The 23,972-nt window shown below is 40.4% G+C and overlaps 2 protein-coding genes across 2 annotated transcripts in view; both read right to left on the bottom strand.

The window, feature by feature from the left end:
• Window positions 1–23,972, bottom strand: part of LOC134648850 (rotatin-like) — a 45,604-nt gene that overhangs the window by 20,829 nt on the left and 803 nt on the right. Inside the window, exons 3-22 of the mRNA XM_063503431.1 lie at window positions 23,586–23,782; window positions 22,775–22,879; window positions 22,014–22,212; window positions 21,373–21,510; window positions 20,864–21,079; window positions 20,300–20,469; window positions 19,727–19,934; window positions 18,803–19,267; window positions 18,419–18,563; window positions 17,826–17,975; window positions 16,718–16,842; window positions 16,363–16,577; window positions 13,289–13,425; window positions 12,793–13,005; window positions 11,555–11,804; window positions 10,660–10,829; window positions 10,094–10,363; window positions 9,586–9,806; window positions 8,787–8,931; window positions 8,378–8,508 (exon numbers count right to left, since the gene is read on the bottom strand). Of these exons, the coding sequence (XP_063359501.1) occupies window positions 8,378–8,508; window positions 8,787–8,931; window positions 9,586–9,806; window positions 10,094–10,363; window positions 10,660–10,829; window positions 11,555–11,804; window positions 12,793–13,005; window positions 13,289–13,425; window positions 16,363–16,577; window positions 16,718–16,842; window positions 17,826–17,975; window positions 18,419–18,563; window positions 18,803–19,267; window positions 19,727–19,934; window positions 20,300–20,469; window positions 20,864–21,079; window positions 21,373–21,510; window positions 22,014–22,212; window positions 22,775–22,879; window positions 23,586–23,782 (3,870 nt within the window). The remainder of the gene's footprint in view (window positions 1–8,377; window positions 8,509–8,786; window positions 8,932–9,585; window positions 9,807–10,093; window positions 10,364–10,659; window positions 10,830–11,554; window positions 11,805–12,792; window positions 13,006–13,288; window positions 13,426–16,362; window positions 16,578–16,717; window positions 16,843–17,825; window positions 17,976–18,418; window positions 18,564–18,802; window positions 19,268–19,726; window positions 19,935–20,299; window positions 20,470–20,863; window positions 21,080–21,372; window positions 21,511–22,013; window positions 22,213–22,774; window positions 22,880–23,585; window positions 23,783–23,972) is intronic.
• On the bottom strand, window positions 500–2,254 carry LOC134648833 (cytochrome P450 6k1-like). The gene is made up of 2 exons (XM_063503407.1): window positions 942–2,254; window positions 500–698 (listed from the first exon to the last, which is right to left on the bottom strand). The coding sequence occupies exons 1-2, from the start codon at window positions 2,245–2,247 to the stop codon at window positions 535–537; spliced, it is 1,470 nt and encodes a 489-aa protein (XP_063359477.1). The 5' UTR covers window positions 2,248–2,254; the 3' UTR covers window positions 500–534.

The raw sequence follows: 23,972 nt of genomic DNA, 5'->3' as shown, positions 1-23,972 counted from the left end.
ACTCGCTTCATGATTCATGATTCATGACCTTATTTTTTAAGTTACAAAAGATAAACTTGTATAACACGATTGTATTGAAAACAAAACCGGTACCTAGGGTACTTATTCATCAGTCATGTCAGGTGGATTGTTTTAAATAACTTTCGTAAACAAGCATAGGAAATTAAAATTAAATATTCATTTATCATTCTGCAAACAATGGTTAATAAGATATGTTAATATCAAAGACAAGTAAATGGCAAAGACTGTATAGTGTATAAATTCTTACTTTGACAAAAATGTTCTAAAATTTTATCTTAAATGTAAACAAATTATATTACAAAGACACACATCAGCTCGATGGTACTATATCATTGCATTGTCATGCAATTTACCTACATATGTATGCAAATTAACAACTTCATCGGAAACCGGGAAGTGGTCCAAGTATAATTTGCAAGATTTAACCCATCCATATAAACATACATACATTGCCAGTTAAATAGAAAGCTTGTAAAAATACCTAAGCTAAGGCTTAATATTAGGTGCATTTATTTATAAAGATTTAAATTCAAGATATATGCCGCCCTTGTTCTTCAGAATGAAACTCCTGGGGTCGTATTCAATACGTGGAGTAGTTCGCGCGCTAGGCGCCACCTCCAGCTTGCTCAGCATGGCCGCGAGCCCCGCCACCACCGCCAGGTAAGCGAAACGACCCCCTGCAATACATGTTTACAGTACAGGTACAAATGAACAAGATATTCATCAAAATAGTTCAAAGTGCAACTCTAAGAGTTTTCCTATAAAGACATCGAGAGTATCGAGACGCGATGCCACAATTTTTAGGGCCAACTTTAAACTAATTGTGAGAATGACAGATTACTATGAACAAAGGATGCTTGTATAAAAAATTTAGTATCATCACAGCATGACAGCGACGTTATTAAAACAATGATGCTTACCGGGACAACTTCTTGGCCCTCCACCGAAAGCATAAATAGCTGGTGGGTTAGGACCGTTAAATCGTTCTGGATCAAACTTTTCAGGGTTTGCGAAATAGCGGGCATCACGTTGCATGCACTGGATAGGGATAAGCACTGAGTTCCTGAGCTCAAATTTCAAGTCAGTGCCAGAGAGCACACAAGGTGAGGTGCAGAGACGAGTGACCATTGGTACCGGCGGGTGCAGACGTAGCGTCTCAGTAACCGCATGAGCAGTAAACTTCATAGCGGTTACCGCCTCAAAATTCAAACCGCCATGCCTCTCCATACATTCCCTAATCTCTTCCCTGGCCCGATCCTGTAGCCCTTTGTCTTTAGCCAACTGATACAAACAAAACGATAATGTGGTTGAAGACGTTTCAAGCCCCGCCAACATGAATGTAAACGAATTAGATGTAATTAGGGCATCAGTCATTTCGAACTCTTTTTCAGTCTCCTGAACATTCAGCATCAATTGTAGAAAATCATTTCTTTGGACGCCGGAGCGTCTCTCTTCGAGCACCTGGCTAATGGCGGACGTGAAAAACGCTTCGACGTCTGGAGGATAGCTCCTAAAATTCAGCAAGTTGAACAATCTCGGGGAAAACGTCCGACAGTAGCGTTTCAGAATGGTGACACGGTCTACTCTATACATTTTCTTTGTCATTATGAAGAAGGGAGATTCAGGATTTTTCAGCGATCCGGGGTCGACACCGAATGCGCAACTTCCTACGGCGTCAGTCGTGTAGCGGCACATCACTTCAGGGACCTCGACCTCTCCGAGAGAATTCAGCAAGACATTCCTGAGGTTCTGGGCACACTCCGCTATAAGCGGGAACATGCCTTTCATTTTTGCTGAAGAGAACGTTGGACTAATAATTTGCCGCATCGCCTTCCACTCAGCACCTTTCATATTTATCACATTTCTTAATAGAGGCTCTCGCCTTGTGTCAGTTGACGATACTCGCAGGTCACTAAAACAAGCAAAGTCTGTTGAAAATATAGTCTTCGCTATATCCATATCCAGCACCATCAGCGTCGGCCGGCGGGCTTGGAAAATGCCGACATACTTTTCGTTTTTGTACTTCTCATATAAACATTTTAACATATTTGCATAGCTGCGGCGGGCTGTCAGAGCAGCGCCGAAGTTCCCGAAAATAGGACACGGTTCTTCGTAAAGTACTTTCCTTTGTAGCCAGTATTTTCTTCCATTTGAAGCGTAGTGAAAAACCGCAAGCAGAACTATAAACGATAACAAAACAACTAAAGGGACAAGACTGAACCACATAGTACACTGATTTATCTGATTCAAATTTTTGTTTGAAAATCAAATGGACATTTAGAGAGTAAACAAATGCAGAGAGAGACGGTGTGACCTGCGGGCGAGCCTCGATGCTCTAGTGAAAGAAACGGCAAGCGGTCAACGGCTAGATAAGCCCTACGGAGCGCGAGCGCCGCCAGAGTAAATGTATATACAGAGTAAGACACCTTCAAACAATAATTTTCGCGCGAACCGCAGGTGATAAAGAAGTAAGTAAATATTCTTTATTGCTACAATAACAATACATTTTCGACCGAATCCATTAGTGTACCTTCCACTACGTAAAAAATAGGTATAAACTGTAAAACAGAAACTATTTGAACATTTCTAAGCCCGTTTGGTAACTATTTTACAATAGGTAAACAAAGTTATAAACACACAAAATCATTCTCGCATGCCAAAAATCCGGGGTACGGTCGTTAAAATCGTTGCAAAGTTAGCTTGGCACGGCTATAACATCGCTGGTGGTCTAAGAAGTATCGTAAGTCTTTGTTATTTACCGATCTTTGGCAACATTGAATAAAGTACGATTCCCATCGGGATCGGGTCGGTTGCCGCCGCGCGCACCGTCGCATCGGGCTCTAAGGCAACCGGCGGTAGCCGACCGTGGCCGTCCAAGTATTCCAAAATGTTATCTTACAACCAAATCAAGCAGAAGATTTTTGGCAAAGCTGAAATAGACATTTTCGCTAACGTTTTGGTCATAAATAGTAGAATAGGACATTATTTTGCTGGCTGTTGCATTAGAAGAATATTTAAATATGGGATCTAACTTGTACCTATTGTGCAGACGCTCAACTTATTCCTTTGGCAACTCGTAGCTTTGACGCGCTCCGACTCAGCCCGTTCGGTGAGAATGGTACTTTAGTGTTAACGAATGTCGCACATGGCACCGACATGCTTTAAGTTAGCGCAGTTGAGAACTAGCATGCATACAAACACTGCAATCAATCTAAATAGGTACGAACGTTGTGGTAATCTTCGTTGGTGGTCTAAGAGGCATTGTAAATAAATCTGGTCATTAGCAGTAATAGCAAGGAATGGTTATATACCTACTTAATGATGTTTGTGATTACAATAGATTTTATTATGATTTATTTAACAGGTACCATTACGAATCAGTATCAGTACATAAACAAGTTCTTTGTCAAAAGTCCAGATTTAATAGGTATAAAGATTTTAATGCCGACTGTACCTATCTATAGACGGTATTAAACTACATAAGACTATTCCAACGAGCTTAAATTCTATAGAGTTGCGTTGTTTTATTATAAAATTACTGTGACCTTTTTCGGTCTCCACCATAATAAGTTTGACTATTAAAATGCCTTTATCTCAGAAGGCACTATTTGTGTAGGTAGTATTTTGCATACGCTCGGTTGCATAAATTGAAAATAATCGAGTAAGGTCACCCGGGGCGAAAGCAACTATGAGGCTAAGGTAACTAATTGAAGTTTCTCTCAATCTAATGGTTTTTATAAAAATCGCCATGTGTTGGAGGGTAGAAAAATAATTGCTTTATAAAATAAAACACAGATGACGCTCCTAAATCGCTCACTGTTGTACCGACAGAGCAAATTTTATCAACCGCCATTTTGAAGCAACGCTTTGCATTGTGGTGTGTTACGTTTTGTGCCAAAAATAATATTTCAAACCGTTTTGTGCAAAACGTAACGTTCATCCTAAAGAAAATATAAAACGTAAGTGCATTTGGTATATTTATTTCAACTGTAGGTCTTGCAATTAATATTTTATTGATATAGTTACATTAACCTCAACTTTTCGTGCACAAGGGGGTATTGCAACTATTTTGACAGTTGCAATAGCCCCATAGTTTTTGTATGAAAAGTGCCATTTGCTAGTGATGTTCCGTGTCGATATTTCGATAAATGAATTTCGCATATTTTCGTGACTATTTAAGATCTGCAATGGGGGCTATCGCGTGTGAATTTGCCACTAGAGGCGCTAGTGTCGCGTGAGGTCCAATAACATGAACGATAGTCCCCATTGGTGCGAAGCATGTAAGACTTTTATAACAAATGACAAATGAGTAGCTTAAACAAGAAACAGTGTATGCTCAAAATTAATAAAAAAAAATCAGATGGTTCGAAACTATAAAAGAAAAAAAGAAAAATTTTACACGAAAGAAATGCTTTATCCTTTTTGAAGTCGGTTTTTTTGTAAAAGTTTTTATTTTTCCATTTTTAGTTTTAATTTTAACGCATTGTTAAGAGCGCGACACATGAATGAAAAAAATCGGACTACTCTGTAAAAAGTTACAATCGGTGAGTGAAAAATCAATCATCCCCTATTTTCCTACCCTTAAGGTTGGATTTTTTTTCCAAATTTATAAGGGACCAACTTCGGGGTATACCCTTTCCAATAAAAAAATAATTATCAAAATCGAACTACTCTGTCAAAAGTTATGCGTGGTCGTACATAAAAAAAAAATTAACGCGTCGACTTGAGAACCTCCTCCGTTTTTTTCGTCGGTTAAAAACTACCTAAGAACCTATTTAATTAGCTAGTTAATAAATAAAAGAAAAGTTTACATATTTGTTTCGCAAAGGTGCAAAGTTTTATTTGGATTGTTTTCGTAAGTAAGTACTTGTTATTTTACTGTTGAATACAGATGTTTCCTTTAGTTTGTAAGAAAAAAAATAGAAACTGTTTTTATTATGTTGATTATTTAATAAATGTCCAATTTAAGAAATAAATCTGTTTTTTCTTCTTTACCTTAGGTATCAGATTGACGAATGCGTATGTTTCTTAGCATTTCACACAAGGCTTTATAAAAGAGCTCGTACTTAAAACACTGTTTTCTTGTCATCTTTGAGCTATTAACAGTAAACAATTCAAATTACAATAAAAACTCAAGCTGCATAGCTTAATGATTTCAACGAATACTGAAGTCATATGAAGATTTATCGATAAGTAGTATACCAACACTAGCCACTATGGATGATAGTTGCATTTACCCCATAAAAATGAAAAAATGAATTTGCTGGAGACTGAGCACTATTCTTTGCGACTAGATACCATTTTCGGATAGGTGTTGCGTGAATAAACGTGTACTCTTACCCCCAACGTTTAGTTACTGATTACAATAATGTTATAAGTAATAGTCACATTAACCTCAAGGTGGGGTCAATGTAACTATTACTGCTCTCGTGGCACAATAAAATAAATTATTGAAAAACCTAAGCTTGTTTGTAGTGTAATTAAAGTTGAAACCGTTCATTGAAATGTGAGCAATTAAGTACATTTATTTTAATAACCCTTCTAATTATATAGCTCATGGTAGAGGGCGGCAATAATTATTATACTATTTTTTTAGTTGCTTTCGCCCCGGGTGACCTTATTATGATTACATTTTAATAATATGTATGCAACTCGCGTAATAGAATCCATCATAGGAAAACTAGGCACCTATATTAGTATATTACAAATAGTACACGCACAACTGCACAGCGTAATGGATGTGATAACATGTTTTCTCGTTAAATCTTGTTAGATTACGATACCTCTAGATTGAATGCTGTTTTAGATACACGTTCGCTGACCGTATTTATGTAGGACGATTAACATTATCATAATTTGCTAGTCCCAGTCATTATATCGGTACAACTTATACTGTGGTCAAAACTGTTAACCTTCGAACTTATTGCAAAGACATAAGGTCCAACGTTGGTCAGTTGTGCTAACAAGTACACGAGAAATCTGAGTTGAAATTATTTCCCACGTAGAACAGTCAGCAGCAGAAGTTGCTAAGCGGGCCAGGTGTTCAAAATGATCTTGACGCGATTTTATTGTTAAGAGAATAAGAGTGTGTCAATGTAATTTTGAACACCTGGCCTGCTGAGCAACTTTTGCTGCTGACTGAACATATCCCGACTAATATTATAAAAGCGAAAGTAACTCTGTCTGACTGTTACCTCTTCACACTTAAACCGCTGAACCGATTTAGATGAAATTTAGTATGGAGACAGTTTGAGGCCCGGGGAAGGACATAGAATACTTTTTATCAATCATCATCACTCCACTTAGACGAAGTCGCGGGCAGAAGCTAGTTTATAATATTATATAAAGTAGTGAATAATTTGTCGCTATGGATTAAGAGGAATTTTCAAATTCAATTTCAAATGGTTTGAGTTCCTTTTTTAGGGTTCCGTACCCAAAGGGTAAAAAACGGGACCATATTACTAAGACTTCGCTGTCCGTCCGTTCGTCCATCCGTCCGTCTGTCACCAGACTGTATCTCATGAACCACGATAGCTAGACAGTTGAAATTTTCACAAATGATGTATCTCTGCTATAACAACAAATACTAAAAATAAAATAAAATAAATATTTAAGGGGGCTCCCATACAACAAACACGATTTTTTGCTCTATTTTTTGTTGATGGTGCGGAACCCTCCGTGCGCGAGTCCGACTCGCAATTGGCCGGTTTTTTTTGTTATTGTTATGATAAAATAAACCTTTATCCTTAAAACATGAACAAACAGCAACACTCTTAATTGACGTATGGCAAACCTTATAAGTCTTATAACATTTAAGAATTGTTAGTTAACAATGAGGACGATGGTACAATACAGGCGATATAAACCCTATTATGGAAACACGGAACACATCCGAGATAATTGAACAACAATCAAAAAATGAACGGCACAAAGGGACGAATTAAGGGAATTAAGAATCAATAAATCCTTGGTTCCATTCTTTATTTATTTTACGGCCGCTTTCGCCTGTTCAGTACAGTGACCTCACTTGCGATGGGGGTTTCAACTTTCAATCGAGATAAAGATATACAACGCTTTTTTTGGATTTTGATAATCGTCAAAATGCACGAGGTTGATATTGGTCTTAGCTGTAGCCCCGCGCAGTCAAAGTGTATACCATATTTGTGTGATAAACGGGGCGTTAATGAGACAACTACTGGTGTGGAAATACGAATATGTTCTGCTAAAATAACGCATACATGCTGTGCCATTACATACTAAAGCTATGCTCTTGTGTGGTCAACTGGGTAAAGCATAGTACCTACACATACAACACTATTATTTTAAGTAATACACGTGTAATGCCGCGGTGAGGGCAACGACAAAACGAAACCAATGAAAAATATCACCAAAATCTGGTGGTGACTCAATAATACAGGACCGATGAACTACCTAGAAGTAGAACAAAAAGTCTAATAGAAATTGCCATTGAATGATATATCGGGCTATTTAATAAATCGAAGGCAGATTATGAAATCGCTGGTTACATCGTGACGTTGTCTCGTCATAATAATTAATCTGCGTGAAACAATTAAAACACGTAAACTCACGGCTAAGACACGAAATGACGGAAAGTTTGTGGTAAAATCGTAAAATAGTCACATTATAGACTGCTAGATGAATTGATGTCGCATTGTTATTCATTGCGGTGGACAAGTAGCCAGTCATAAAATAAAATTTAAAATGAATGTGTAAATCAAAGAGTTAAGTAAGTATATTAGGTAATGTAAATGGACGATAAAAGTGCAACAAAATATCACAACAAATCACAGCAGAACACAATCAGCTACGCTACAACAATAGGTTATTTAAGTTTTACTATTGAGTATTATTTTGTTTTTCCGTGTATTTTGGTATTAACTGATTTCATATGTACCTATTTCTGCTGCAAAACGAATTAAATTTGTCTATCCTCGTTCCGCCCAATGTACATAAAGATGTACACTTAGTTTCAATGGAATGTCAACCTTAATTAAAAACAAAGTAGGTATCATTTCATTTGTGTCGTACAATTTTCGAACAAATGAAATTCAACCCAATTGAAAATACAACAAGATTCAAACTTCCTTCGCTATAATTTTGTATGGTGGGCGGCACGAGGCTATAGTAAACTAACCTAGTGCTGCGCGGGCCCGAATACAAGTTTCCTTAGTCTTGAATAAATACGGTAAAATAACCATAAGTATTGGATATTTCTGTATATTTTCCTGACAATCGAAGCGGAAAGCAGAGTATATAACTCGGGCATGCCTAAAATAAATGACAAATGAATGAAATGGGTCGCTTTAAGCCCTTGATGTAAATACTATTTACTTACATCGGTATAGTGTGACTGACGGGAAGCCACGACGGTCAGCAGGGTAGCGGCCGCTGCGCGCACAGCATTCGCTTCGCGCTCGTTCGAGATGATACTAACGGCGTATTGTGCCATGGACTCCGTTGGGATCGCTATACATAAACACACGAGTATTATTCGATTTAGTTCAACAAGTCTCCTTACATCTTAATTCAACTATGAGAGAAAAATGTCGCGCCTACCGACTAAGCTGCGTCTAAATATCTTGTGAAACAATATTAGTTTAATTCGATGTTGACGCCAGAGTAATTTAAGCTATGAATTGAAAATTGATTGCGGAAGTGTGATTGCTTGGAAACATCCCACGAGGCGCTTCAGTCGATAAAGTATAAATAATAAAATATTATCCAGTCAGTAGTTAGTTCCATACCTTGAAGTAACTGTGGTGAGAGTTGGCTGTGGCGCGCCAACTGCGCTATAACGCGTAACGCTGCGGCTCGCAACGATGCGCGTGCGCACCCCGCGCACGCTACTACGCAGCGCACCGCGTCGCCCGACCACACCTCGCTCCAACGCTACGATTAAAGTTTGGTATATGAGGAAGGTAGGTTAAAATTAGGACACAATTCGTAATTTCATCTTGGTCAAATTAGTAACAATCCAACTGATGGTAATGAAATATCTCAGGCTTACAGTCGTAAATAAATACTTATTAAAGACATCACGATTCGAAATAGCTTTCTTAACACCGAATGAAATCGGAAAGCCGGTTTTGCTGTTATACAAAAACCGAAAAATCCGCTCAGTGTGCGAGTCACTAGCGCGAGGCAATCGTCACGTGTCTGATATGTGTCAGGAGTAGAGAGCTCACCTGCGGCGGTATGCCCTCCTCGTGGATCTGCCTCAACACGGCCAGTAGAGACAGCACGGCATCGAGTCGGCACGCCAGTCCCTTGCGGCCGGTGCCCGCACAGCACCCGCTCAGAGTGCGAGTCACTAGCGCGAGGCAATCGTCACGTGTCTGATATGTGTCAGGAGTAGACAGCTCACCTGCGGCGGTATGCCCTCCTCATGGATCTGCCTCAACATGGCCAGTAGAGACAGCACGGCGTCGAGTCGGCACGCCAGTCCCTTGCGCCCGGTGCCCGCACAGCACCCGCTCAGAGTGCGAGTCACTAGCGCGAGGCAATCGCCACGTGTCTGATATGTGTCAGGAGTAGATAGCTCACCTGTGCCGGTATGCCCTCCTCGTGGATCTGCCTCAACATGGCCAGTAGAGACAGCACGGCGTCGAGTCGGCACGCCAGTCCCTTGCGCCCGGTGCTCGCACAGCACCCGTTCAGTGTGCGGGTCACTAGCGCGAGGCACCCGTCCAGTGTGTTCTCTGACAGCTTGCAGTAGCGGGAGTAGAGGGCGTAGCGTATGCAGCGCATCAACTCGTTTAGGTACCCTGGAAATTGAACTCGTTTGAAAAAGTCGCCTGAAATAATAATCGACCAGAAAAATGCTAAACCTATTTCAACTTAGGTACTATTTACATAGGTACATAATAATATTATTAAACGATAAAAAAAAACTAATTTAAAGGAAATTAATCTTTCGGGACCCATTAGCCATTTAAAAAAATCGGAATGATTACATTTTAAGTTAAATTTAAAAGCTACCTAGGTAGACAGTGTTCCAAAAGGTTTAGAAGCATCAAGAAGCATTTAAATTGGCAAACTAATTTACACTTACCCAACATATGAAAATTCCTCAAGTCAACTTTTTCCAAACACACAAGCAGTATCTTGACGAGGCTTTCCAATCTGCTGCTGTCAAAGTCATCATAGGATTCGAGTAGTACGATACATCGGAGCAACACCTTAATAATGTGTATGTGCAACTGAGTGATTTCTATGTTGTCTTGCGCAGTCTGTTGGGGAAATAGTCTGTCACGGCTCAACAGGGCTATTACAGATGTATCTTTGCCCAGGAAGCAAGATTTTATCCAAGAATGCGCGCCGGCTAAAAGAAAACAAACAACTAGAAATAAATCTACCGATTGATTTTTATATTGATATGGGGCCAAAACTAAAGTTTGCCTTGAGTGTAAATGGAGTATAGATTTCTCCAAGAAAGCAAGCAGGCAAGTGACTATAAAGACCAAAGGCGCGGTATCGCGGGGCGAGCTGGACGGCGCGCATAGAAACGGACGCATGTGTTGCTACGCAAGGCGCCGAATTCAGTCGAAAAAATAATCCGACGAATTGAGAACCTTTTTTAAAGTTGGTTAATGAATTTAAGGTTACTTCACTACATACCTTCGCTAGGCAGGTTGTCCATGTACGCAACTATAAAGTGCAGTAAAGCGATCAAAAGTGCCGTATCGCGGGGCGAGGCGGGCGGCGCGCATAGAAATCGACGCATGTGCTGCCACGGCAAGGCGCCGAAGTCTGCGCATTCTGGGGACCACTTTGCTAAGTGGGTATAGCTGTAGCACAAAGATGTTTACTGATGTTGAATCCTGCCAATATTAGTGTAGGGCCTGAGTGGACGCTCGAGTTGGGCGTGCAGCGGGGCGGGGCGTGCGGCGTGCATGTTAAATAAATGCAAGCGTATAGGAGCGGCCTTAGTGCACGCTGCTCAAATCACTTGTGAGCCCGACGCCACGCTGCACGCCCCGTCGAACGCTCCGCTTCGAGCGTCCACTAAGGCCTTACACTTAGAAATACGAAAGTTTGTATGTGAGATATTTGGATGTTTGTTCCTCAAACACGCAAAACGGCTGATGTGACAAAAAGGGACTTTTTATTGTCCCGGAACTCTCTGCCTAAAGGGATGCAATGAGGATTGAAATAACAGGGGTATTAAGCGGAAGGGGATGAGGTGGGAGAAAAGATAGGAGGCAGCAGAGATTGACGCGAAAAGCTATGTATTAAATTTTATGACATTAAATATTGAACTTACACCATACCATACACAAATAGGGTATTTGAATGTATTTAAAATAAATTATTTTAGACCCTGCATGAAATAAAGCACCAGATAATTATTTGAAAAACATAGATTCTATTCTATAAAAAGTAGGTGAGGTGACCGTGACGACACGATGTAATGTTTCATATAAATTGCATATTAGCAAATCGTTTTGACAGTTCTGAAAAAGAAACAGATTTGAGTAGGAGAATAATCGGGATTATTGTATTCGTAGCTTACCTTTCTAGAATATTTAGCGCGTCATTGACTTGTTTATGCGACGTAGCATTTTCCAGCGCCAGCAGCGCTCTAGTGGCCTCATGCACCGGCGACCCCGTTTGTAAAAGCGCGAGATCATCCGCAGTGGGGCGGAGCGCTAGAGGCGCGGGGGGTAGAGGGGCGCCCCTGAGGACGCGCGCGGGGCTCTGCCAGGCGCACCACCAGCGGAGGCGGACCGAGGCGTGCCAGTCCGAGTCGGAGAGTAGCCATTCTAGAAGAAGTTGATAAGAACGGTATGTAAACACAAACCCATGTCAAGCGGATAAAGTAGGGGCACGTATTGCAATAGTTAGAGGAATAGGCTACATGACTAATTTTTTTTGTTTTTAGGATCAAATGTCTATATGGGACCCATTGCATTAAAGTAACACAAAAGTCAGAAATTGTAGTCAAAGTCCGACAGTCGCACTTCACTCGCGAAACGCCCTATACAAAACGGCCAGAGGCCGTGACGTCATCGCCCACGTTGTAGTATGGACAAAACAAGAAAATTGCGTTTTTGTCGGTGAAATATTGCGTTTATGTATATAGTTGCTATTAAATATTTTTTTGGATGAAATGTAAGGAATCGAATGGTACCCTTACTTTTATCGTTTTTGGAAGTTAAAAAAAACTTAAATTTTGAAACTTTCAGGTCCTGTAATTTTGTAATTTTTCAATATTTTATTTTAATATCCACATTATTGTGATAAATTGCTCGTTTGCTATGTATTTTACTAGATTTTGTTATAAAATTCAATATGTGTCATGATCCCTATTTGAACCTTTTGTGCAGTAGTTACTGTTAGTGAAATTTTTCACCTTTTGTATACTAATTGCATTTCATATTTAAGTAGCAGCGAGGCAACGGGCCGTGCACATGCGCCTGTACGCGATCGTTGGCGCCGCCATTTAAATATAAAATGTACAGTTTCCATCGGATATATATGGAAGCAGCCAAGGTGCTCACAAACATCTGAACAAAGACTCTATTATAATAACGTTAAAGTTTATGTTTAGACATTTTTAGTATAATCGCCCCGCTTGATCTAAACCGTATATTACTCAAGTTGCTTCAAATATTTAAAAGAGTCTTTATACGAATGTGCCTACTCACGACTATGTCAAAGTCAAAGTCCTTTCAGGGTTATGATTTTAAATATTAGTCTATACATAAATACTTCGGAAACATTATAACGTAGGTAGTTAATGAAACTTACCCACAATAGAATGTTCAGCGTTAGGACTAATACTCCAGTAACTGTTCACATTAAACGGCAATATCGTCCTGTCTACAACACTTAAAGGCAGTGCTGGCACGTGACATCGATTAGCATCCAGCTCCTGAAGGGCGAAACCTGACCACGCTATTAGAGCTAGTATTTGAGCTGACATCAGCACTGCAGAATCGTCGGCAGGGAATACCAATATTACTGAAAGCAAAACAGAAATTAGTTAATGGAGTGTAAATAAACAAACTAAACTTCTCATTCACTCATGTATGGATTTAAATTCGGTAATTCGGCCAAAGTGATAATACCACAAGGTCCAAGTACATAATATTAGTACGATTAGTTAGATAAAGAACTAAGTCACGTGGTTTTGTTTAATAATATTCCTTTATAACTAGATAAGTTACTTTATTAAGTAACTATTAAAAAAAGAAATACTCTGTACAATCTGCTTGGCAGCGGCAAATATTAGAAAAAGTCTTACCTCTTATCAAAAGTGAGGGTAGATCGTGTATCTTAGCCAAAATATGCCGGCTAGCGAAACACACGCTGTTGAGTATTGATACGCAACTTATAGCACATTCTGGAAAGGCCAAGTAGTCGTCCACCATCAAAGACATTCTGAAAAAATATGGCACAATTAATCAGGTTTGATTACGAATAGTTTCAGATAAATTTAAGGATGTATGTGGCGGCAGTGCCGATTGTTTTGACACGTTTAGTGTGACTTATAGTGACCCGAAGAAAAAACGATGAAACCAGCCGTACTGACAGTTCACATGATGGCAGGGTCGCCATGTGACCTACCTAAGTATAGCAACCATGAGCTGTATCCCATCGCAGCGCAGAAACGCGCCATGAGCGTCCTGCTATTGCATTACACTGATAGGTTGCTTCGTGAAGTGAGTGCTCTAAAGCCAGCTGCACTGATAGCTCACATGCTGGCAGGGTCGCCATGTGATTTACTTAAGTATAGCAACAATGAGTTGTATTCCATCGCAGCGCAGGAACGCGCCATAAGCGTCCTGCTATTCCATTAACACCGATAGGTTGCTCCGTGAAGTGAGTGCTCTAAAGCCAGCTGCACTGATAGCTCACATGCTGGCAGGGTCGCCATGTGACTTACCTAAGTATAGCAACCATGAGCTGAATCCCATCGCAGCGCAGGAACGCGCCATGAGCGTCCTGCTATTGTATTAACACCGATAGGTTGCTCCGTGAAGTGAGTGCTCTAAAGTCAGCTGCACTGATAGCTCACATGCTGGCAGGGTCGCCATGTGATTTACCTAAGTATAGCAACAATGAGTTGTATTCCATCGCAGCGCAGGAACGCGCCATGAGCGTCCTGCTATTGCATTAACACCGATAGGTTGCTCCGTGAAGTGAGTGCTCTAAAGCCAGCTGCACTGATAGCTCACATGCTGGCAGGGTCGCCATGTGACTTACCTAAGTATAGCAACCATGAGCTGAATCCCATCGCAGCGCAGGAACGCGCCATGAGCGTCCTGCTATTGTATTAACACCGATAGGTTGCTCCGTGAAGTGAGTGCTCTAAAGTCAGCTGCACTGATAGCTCACATGCTGGCAGGGTCGCCATGTGATTTACCTAAGTATAGCAACAATGAGTTGTATTCCATCGCAGCGCAGGAACGCGCCATGAGCGTCCTGCTATTGCATTAACACCGATAGGTTGCTCCGTGAAGTGAGTGCTCTAAAGCCAGCTGCACTGATAGCTCACATGCTGGCAGGGTCGCCATGTGACTTACCTAAGTATAGCAACCATGAGCTGAATCCCATCGCAGCGCAGGAACGCGCCATGAGCGTCCTGCTATTGTATTAACACCGATAGGTTGCTCCGTGAAGTGAGTGCTCTAAAGCCAGCTGCACTGATAGCTCACATGCCGGCAGGGTCGCCATGTGACTTACCTAAGTATAGCAACCATGAGCTGTCTCCCATCGCAGCGCAGAAACGCGCCATGAGCGTCCTGCTATTGCATTAACACCGATAGGTTGCTCCGTGAAGTGAGTGCTTTAAAACCAGCTGCACTGATAGCTCACATGCTGGCAGGGTCGCCATGTGACTTACCTAAGTATAGCAACCATGAGCTGTCTCCCATCGCAGCGCAGAAACGCGCCATGAGCGTCCTGCTATTGCATTAACACCGATAGGTTGCTCCGTGAAGTGAGTGCTTTAAAACCAGCTGCACTGATAGCTCACATGCTGGCAGGGTCGCCATGTGACTTACCTAAGTATAGCAACAATGAGTTGTATTCCATCGCAGCGCAGGAACGCGCCATGAGCGTCCTGCTATTGCATTAACACCGATAGGTTGCTCCGTGAAGTGAGTGCTCTAAAGCCAGCTGCACTGATAGCTCACATGCTGGCAGGGTCGCCATGTGACTTACCTAAGTATAGCAACAATGAGTTGTATTCCATCGCACCGCAGGAACGCGCCATGAACGTCCTGCTATTGCATTAACACCGATAGGTTGCTCCGTGAAGTGAGTGCTCTAAAGCCAGCTGCACTGATAGCTCACATGCTGGCAGGGTCGCCATGTGACTTACCTAAGTATAGCAACAATGAGTTGTATTCCATCGCAGCGCAGGAACGCGCCATGAGCGTCCTGCTATTGCATTAAGAGCCAACAGGACTGGTCATTTCTCCATACAAACGTACTCGACTGTTTCCTCCGTGGGTTTTGAAGCTAGAGCAATGATTTTTTTCAACACAGATTAATATTGTCAATATCTGTGTCGGACCGTTTTGCTTTTTTTGATATTTTTGTTTTTTAAGGCGCTAGAGCCCTTCAAAAATGGCCAAAATGGCCTAATTGACTATGCCGCAATGAGAGGCGTGCTATTCAAAACTGACATCAATTAGTCAAAAAAGCAAAACGGTCCGACACAGATAATGTCATAATCATTTAGATTTCCAAATTTGGTTACGATTGATTAAGTTTTGGAGGAGGAAACAGTCGAGTAGTAGTGTTGAGTCGCTCACTCGTGAGGCACCTCATTTGTACCACTCATTTTGTTAATTTGTCGCAGTATTTCGTACCGAAAAAATGTCTTACTTCACTCCTCTATTCATTTTACTTGATTCTAAAATTAACTTTCTCCTAAAAGTTCTATTCTTAACCTCCAGAATTGCACTCCAATTAAATGTTACTATTTATTTATTTATAAAGGAAGTGATGAATACATAAATATGTATATACATTAAATATTTTTGTCGCCGTTGGAATTAATGGAATAGTCGACGCTGAAAATATGCTAGTACCTCACCTCATTTGAAGTAAGACATTGTAACACCTCATTTTAGAAAATGAGGTACTCATACAAACTCATTTTAAATTGATGTCCTACCCATCACTAGTACGAAACCTCGATTTTTGATATTTTTACGCAGGATTTTTCGCCTTGTCCTTATCGCACTAGTTTTAATAAATCTTAGCCCCTGTTGGCTCTTAACACCGATAGGTTGCTCCGTGAAGTGAGTGCTCTAAAGTCAGCTGCACTGATAGCTCACATGCTGGCAGGGTCGCCATGTGACTTACCTAAGTATAGCAACCGTGAGCTGAATCCCATCGCAACGAAGGAACGCGTCATGCGCGCCCTGCTGTCGCATTAATACTGATAATTGCTGTAAAGAACTTCTTCTAAGTGAAGGCTCTAAAGACGGCCGTACTGATGATCGTGTCACGTATTCTTTGCCATTTTCGTCAAGTACTATGTCTTGCTTCAATACGTCAAGGATTTGTGAGAGGCCAGTCTGTAATTTGATAAGAAAGTCACATTACATAGAAGTTTTACATTTGTCGTAGCGTTGACAAGTTTGATGTTATCAAATCTTACAAATTAAGATTTACGGTTAAGAAGTACTCAAAAAGTATAAGTAAAATCGAAAATTACCTGGTGAGTCTTTGACGGAGAGCTAGAATAATCAACATTGAAACTCTGTGGTTTAATTCTTCTCAGAGCGTTTAGTAATACGTCATTGCGTAAGGACTCTCTGGGAGGTAAATATCTATGATCACCTGAAATTGATGTACTAATTTAGTAGCATAATATCATTATATATCTTTTCTCAAAAATGGACGGCAAAGTCGACGTTGCCGGTTAAAAAATAGGTCGCGAAGTGCGTAGTTTATGGTCATTCAAAAAATTAAAAAGTTAAAAACATTGCAGTCTCGATTTCGGGACTGCAATGTCGCATACAAATTCCATTATTTAACGAGTTCCAAACTTTTTAAAACTTCAAATGGCCATATCAAATGAAGGCATAGGTCCCTTAAACAGCCAAACAGATGATCAGTACTTATTATTATAAAGCCTATAACAGACTATCGCACCGCACCGCGACCTTGGAGCGTCGCACCCATAAGTGAGAGCGAGAAAGAGATATCTGTTTCTGTTACAGGCTTAATGTTGGTACCGCGACTATTTAGGTGTCTCAAATAGTTTGGCGTATTTTCAGCAGAAAAATACACTTCTTTTTTTTTTAAAGGCGGCAAGCTAATTTTTTTAATGGTTGTACTTTTTTCTGTGAAAATTAATGGAAAATTAGAACGTTGCTTCTGTAAGTTCTGTAAAATATTACTATTTCTTGCACCATTTTTGAGAAAAGCACTATATATGACTCGGCTGGAAGGCTACTTGCTGGCTTCGGATTCAATTAAACGGACTCCCAAGGTCGTCCGTTTAAAACGAATCCTCAGCCTGCAAGTAGCTACTTCCGAACCTCGACAATAATGTACTATTGTATCATATTACTTGAAAATTGAACCTTAACTTCTACCCAACAAGATTCACTGTGCTATTATGCACCCAGCAACCTGCCACGTACATTCGCTGCCCTAACATAAGTATCCACTTTTCTATTACAGGTAGTATGGCGACGTGGGTAAGGTTGGGGCACTGTACGAGTCATATTTTCCGATCTCACCCTTACACTTGGCTATCAGCTCTAGCGACTCAGATATTGAACCTTAAGTCTTACACAACAAGGTTTATAACGTACCTAGCAGCCGGCAGAGTTGGTGCGCGGCCTCCATCCGCACGGCCACGCACTGCACGAACAGTAACCGCACGAGACCCATCGTGTTCTCTGTCGCACTCACACCCATGCATTCGGATATCTCGGGTTCTAGAGACTTGCATATTGCTTGCCCTGGGAAAATAACATTGATATAGTTATTGAAGTTCTTACGCCAGATGTGAAAGACCACGGGGAGGCATGGGCATTTTTTCTAATTAATGTTATTATTAGTCCAAGCACTGTCATATCGTATGGGATACCATTATAAGGAGGAATGGGCCCAGAGCTTTCAAGCAAGTTTTAAATCACTCTTCGTATTCTATATGGATTTAGGATAAGGATTCAATTTGTTTAAAAAAGTCAAGTAGAACATAGGACATTTACTGGTAATTTTAAATTTACGTACGATACCTGAGGCAAAGACCTGAAATTAATGTAAAAATATACCTTACATTGTGTTTGCATCCAATTCAATTTATAAAAAAAAATCCTTATTTCCCGAAAACTGAACTGAAGAAACTGCTAGAAATAGAAAATTAATGTAAACAAAGTTTCATAGTATAAAGATATTGTACCAATTTCGGTGTCGTGTGCCGCATAGACATGCAACAGTGGTAGGATGGGTAATAGACTCGCCAGAAGTCGCCACCAACAACTCTCACTCAAAACCATACGGCCGCGAAGTAAGTACAGCATAATGTCAGTAGCGCTTGTTTCAACCTGGAAAAATTGTTTAAGTTTATTGGGTTCAGAGCAAAGGTATATTCATTTACTATATACGGTAGGGAAACTAGAGAGTGATCAATAGTAGAAGAGGTGTTAAGTTTGAAGTAAAATGTGTGCCTCGAATTTGACAGCTAAAATCGATGTCGCTGTACTTAGACTTTGGCCTCTTCCAAAACAAATAACTCTTTATTAAATACATGAAAAAAGCACTATAAAAACATCTAAAAAATTACCTCTTTTATTTTGGAAGACATCCCGTGACAACATATTTCAGTCAATATACTAACATCACATAGTAATGCTAAGCACTTCTCATTATCTATCTGATTGATATCTTCATCCACCAACACAGCCTTCACGATATCAGCCATTTGACTGTAAAACTTTGTAGCAACCCAATTCACATTACGTGCCATGAGACTTAGGGCTATACTTCGAGCTAAAGTCCAATCTTCGTTGCTCAAGTCCATATATCTAGCCTTTCTCAATAGTATATCAGCTACTTCGTCCAAATAACCCTCGTTTAAATGTATTTCTATGGCCGGTAAGGATTTTTTAATGATCTTCAGAACTTGCTTGCTGTTGCGACATGAGTCTTTATTCTTCATAAACTTAACTCCCGCGTCCATGGCTTCTATAAGCCTGGTCAACTCTTGATGTTTTGTTTTGAACTCGTTGCTCGTAGGTATATTCGTATTCTGAAATTTAAACAGGGCGAAATTAACACAAAAAATAATGACCTAACATGACAAAGAAGAAATTATAGGGAGTTGGTAGAAAAAAAGAACTAACCCACAAAAAAAGTTAGTAAAACTTAAATCAATTTAAAATTAAAGTTACAAATTTTAATGATTAATTATTGGGCTTCAATCCTTTCCGCTAATCTATGTCTTAAGTATGCCTTATCTCTTGAAGTTCTATATAGCTCACTTACTAGTAAAACCTCACAAACATCCTCGCTCAGGCTCGGATAGAACAACTCCAGCGCCGGGTCGAGCTGCGCGGCCTGCAGGGCGACCATCAGCGAGGAAGGCGGGAGGGCCGAGCGCCGCGCCCAGCGCAACAACTTCTCTGCGCACCTCACCAGGCGGAACCATGCTACTCGGTGATGGCTCAGCTCTGGGTAGTTTGTGTATGATTTTCTGTAGCTCACTTACTAGTAAAACCTCACAAACATCATCGCTCAGGCTCGGATAGAACAACTCCAGCGCCGGGTCCAGCTGCGCGGCCTGCAGGGCGACCATCAGCGAGGAAGGCGGGAGGGCCGAGCGCCGCGCCCAGCGCAACAACTTCTCTGCGCACCTCACCAGGCGGAACCATGCTACTCGGTGATGGCTCAGTTCCCGGTAGTTTGTGTATGATTTTCTGAAACACAAATATATAAATATAAGCTAGAACTAGCTATTCTCAGGTAAAAGGGGTGGATCATTTTTATCGGTTGTCAATGGAATCTGGCATAAAAATGCAATTAAAAATCACCCCCATTTACGGCCGAAAAAGTGGAAACTTTTGCTTACTATTACAACTATTACAACTTACAAGCTGTAAGACATAAAAACTTTAGATCAGAAATTCAAATAAAAATCGGCAAGAACAGTCAGCAACAGAAGTTGCTAAGCGGGCCAGGTGTTGACCACACAATGACCTTGACGCGACTTTATTGTTAAGAGAATAAGAGCGCCCGCTTAGCAACTTCTGCTGCTGACTGAACATCGCATTTTTCAACTCACTTGTATTTCGTCAACAGATCACCAAGCAGTCTCATGACCATACAACTTTTATGCGCTATGTCTCTATGCGTTTTTGAAGTGTGGTCAGCGATCCAAAAAGTTTCCGTTACACATTCTAGCAGAAGCTGTATAAGGGACTCCACTAGACTGAGGCATGTGTTTAACGTTTTCTGAAAAAGGAATAATAGTATATGCAAAATAAAATAGTAAAAATGTTTTTAATTTTATTTTAAAAATCTTATGGACGAAGCAAAACAAATGCAACTGTGTTCTAAATGTTCTAATGGAACATGATTACTATAAGTAGTACAGGTACTATAGCTAGTATAGTAAGTACTATAAGTACTCTAGGTAGGACCGTGACCATAACATTATACTATTTTTAGAGGTTAAACCACTTTAAAATGCTAAGAAACACGTGCCCAGATAGTGAAAGGTGACAAATTAATTGGGACATAGGATCATTTTCAGCGTATAAAACTCGCCAACGCTCCTAGGTGTCATGTAGTTCCAGCAACATAGGCTATTTAAATTAAAGCACCGTGCTGCATGAATAATTCTTACCACATCCAAAACTTCGCTATTATCCTCCGGATCAACCAGCACAACGCTTCTAGCCATGTTAGTAAGCACCGTGTGTGTAGTTTCCAAAGCATACAATGGGGCCGGCCACTGTCTCAAAGCCGCTAGAGTGTCATCTTGCAACTCAGGGGAACTGTTGCCAGCTAGCTCTTGGAGTTCTGCGTTCATGCCGTCGTCTGTTTCTTTGGAGTCTGTGATCTATGGAACAGGGAATTAGTAATATGTATGTTCAATGGACCCACTTAAAAGCTGTTTCATGAGTAACTCGGCGATATACAGCGTGCGGTGACACACTGCAGGCGGTATAACGACTAAGGAAACTCATAAATCGAAAACTCGGGCGATAGACAGCGCGTACAGTCCACCATTTGAAAGTTAATTTTGTGCAATAAATTCATACAATATTAAAAAACCGGCACGCATACTATTAAATTTTAATCACACAAGACTTTCAGAGAGCCAAATAAACTTCATAAGAAAAAAATCGTTACCTTGTATGCATCATTAATCAAATCAACAGAAGATAATTCGAAGACTCTCTTATTCAGAGCTCGGGTGATACTCAGCAGAACCAGTAACGCCTCATTTGGACGCCCGCCCTGTCCGGTGTCCGCCATCAATAGCAGGTTCTAAAAATATAAATAAAATTTCACTTTCATATACAAGAGGTTTACAGTAAGTTTATTGTTTTATGGAAAGAAAAATATACATATAAAGGGACATACCAAAACGAACATTGGGATAGTTATGAAATGAATTAAAAACCTTATTGCAATGTGATAAGTTTTTAAATTCGTTTTATAACTGATGCACATTGTTACTTCACGGCACGGCACTTTTTTGCGGTAGATGTCTCTAGGCAGGCGCCCCCTTAAGGCTGCCTTTTACTGAGGCAGAGATGATCGGGAAAGAAAACGTGCGGGAACCAATACCAGTGGTAAACCAGCGGAGCAGAGAAGAGATGTGGGTTACAACCAATGCTATTGGTTGGTTCCCGTACATCTCTTACGTCCGCCTCAGTCGACAAGCAGCCTTAGGCGTTTATAACTGTGAAGGATATAGTTGAAAGAAACAGTAGAGAGGTAAGTGGGTGTTTCAGTGCCGCGACTTCAAGACATTTTAATTTAGGTACCTGAACAATTGATGGTCGATTCAAAAATATTTCAGGTGGGAAATCTCTTAGAAACACGTCACAGATGAAGCGACAGCAACGCCGAGTAGATTTCAGCAGCTTCAAGGCATCTTCTACCAGCATCACAGTTTTGGAGTCAGATGACGTCAGCAGTACCCAAGGAAAAAGGAGTACCCGGATGCCATTATGATCTTTGGACCTGAAACATTTTATATATATTTATTTAAATATTGATTCAATCAACAAGGCCCATATTACAAAGCTTAAAATACTATTTAGGCGACAGTAAGGCGTGAGTCCGTTGAATAGTCTGCTCTAGAGTCGAATTCGGCAGTTTGCCCTGGAACCTCCAAAAAACGACACCCAGGTGCCAGAAGTTGACACTCAATAGTCGCCTGCAGCGGTTGCGGCACGGACAACGCAAAAGAAGAGAGTTGAAATGCAGTGACGCGATCGAAGCGAGATTATGGTGGTAGTGGTGGAGTTTTTATGAAGATAGGATAAGTTAAAGTGTTAAGGTGGTCATCGCTACCCAGGCAGCATTCCACAAAAGGTCTACATTGTCGGCGACGTGACGCATTTGGCAGCTACCTTAATAACCTGCAGAAATCTGTATTATATACCATTGAATTTAAAGCTAAGTTAACAAAACATTATCATGCTGAATACGGACTTTTCAGCTTTATATAGTGTTGAAGAAATAGCGTCACCCTCACACTTTTCTGGAATGCCCCCCAAAAAGAAAGGAGAATGATACTTACACATTGACAGGATCTTCATTTGATATGGAACCATCTCTTGATGACTGGTAATCATTTCTCAAGCCTGTCAAATAGTCCTGGTTTGAATCTCTATCACTTTCTGAACTGAAAAAAAAGAAGGTTAATAGTTAGCTGACTAATTGTAAACCTTAGTGCAATGAGATAAGGTATAATAGTATGTTATTCACTGCAATATCATATGGGGCAAGTGATAGTTAATGGTGCTGCCACACTGGCAGTTATATAATATTATACATATTACATTGTGTGACAGGGACAACATGATACTATTGATAGATAAATATAACAACCAGGTGTAGAAGCACCAGAAGAGGGATTGGTAAAGTTTTCACAATAAGAGCCAATCTCATTAGAAATCAGCAGTTTTTGGAATTGCAATTGCACAATAGATAGTGTTAAGTTTGGATGGCTTGAAGAGCCTCGCTCATTGTATACAGTCAAGTTACCAAACATCTTTACAAGCCAACATTCCAAAAATATATTTACATGCCTCAAAGGGCCGCTTGCACCATCCAGGGTTAGGGTTAAATTGTGCTGGTAACTCCAGGTTTAACCAGTTAACACATAGTTAGTGGCTAACCCTGGATGGCGCAAGTGGCCCTAAGACACTGACAATCAGTTGTGAGCTCGAGCATGCCTTATATTTGATTAGAAAAAATTATTTGTTCATTAATATAAGACTTTAATTTACCTAAAAATATGTTCTTAAATATAAATGTTATGGAATCTCTTTTTGTTGTAATTGATAGTGCCAAGCTGTAGGGTTGCCTGCACTTTAATAATTGCTTACCTAGTAACAGAAGGTATAGTTAAGCGAGGCACATCCACATTGCTCCCCTCTTCCACTGTGTTGAGAAACTGGATACTTTGTATCAGCTCTTGGTAGGTGTCGCGAGCATCTTGGTCTATTTTATGCTTTAGGGCATCCAATTCAGATAGAATTCTCTTAACTCCATATTCCTTGACTATATAATTACCCGCTTTAGTCTATAAATTAAACCAAACCAGTAAACATTCAATTTTATAATAACTTATAATACTTTTATCATACATTTCAAAACCCCATTATCAATGTTGCAGTTCAATGAAAATAATTATTTGTAATGTTTAAAGGATATGACATGAAGAAAGTAAGGAACAATAATTTGTACATTTAGGGCCACCCCACATCTAGCGT

This window comes from Cydia amplana, chromosome 6 (assembly GCF_948474715.1).
Source record: "Cydia amplana chromosome 6, ilCydAmpl1.1, whole genome shotgun sequence".
In the NCBI taxonomy this organism is placed as follows: Eukaryota; Metazoa; Arthropoda; class Insecta; order Lepidoptera; family Tortricidae; genus Cydia; species Cydia amplana.
This window is presented reverse-complemented; position numbering and strand designations above follow the sequence as displayed.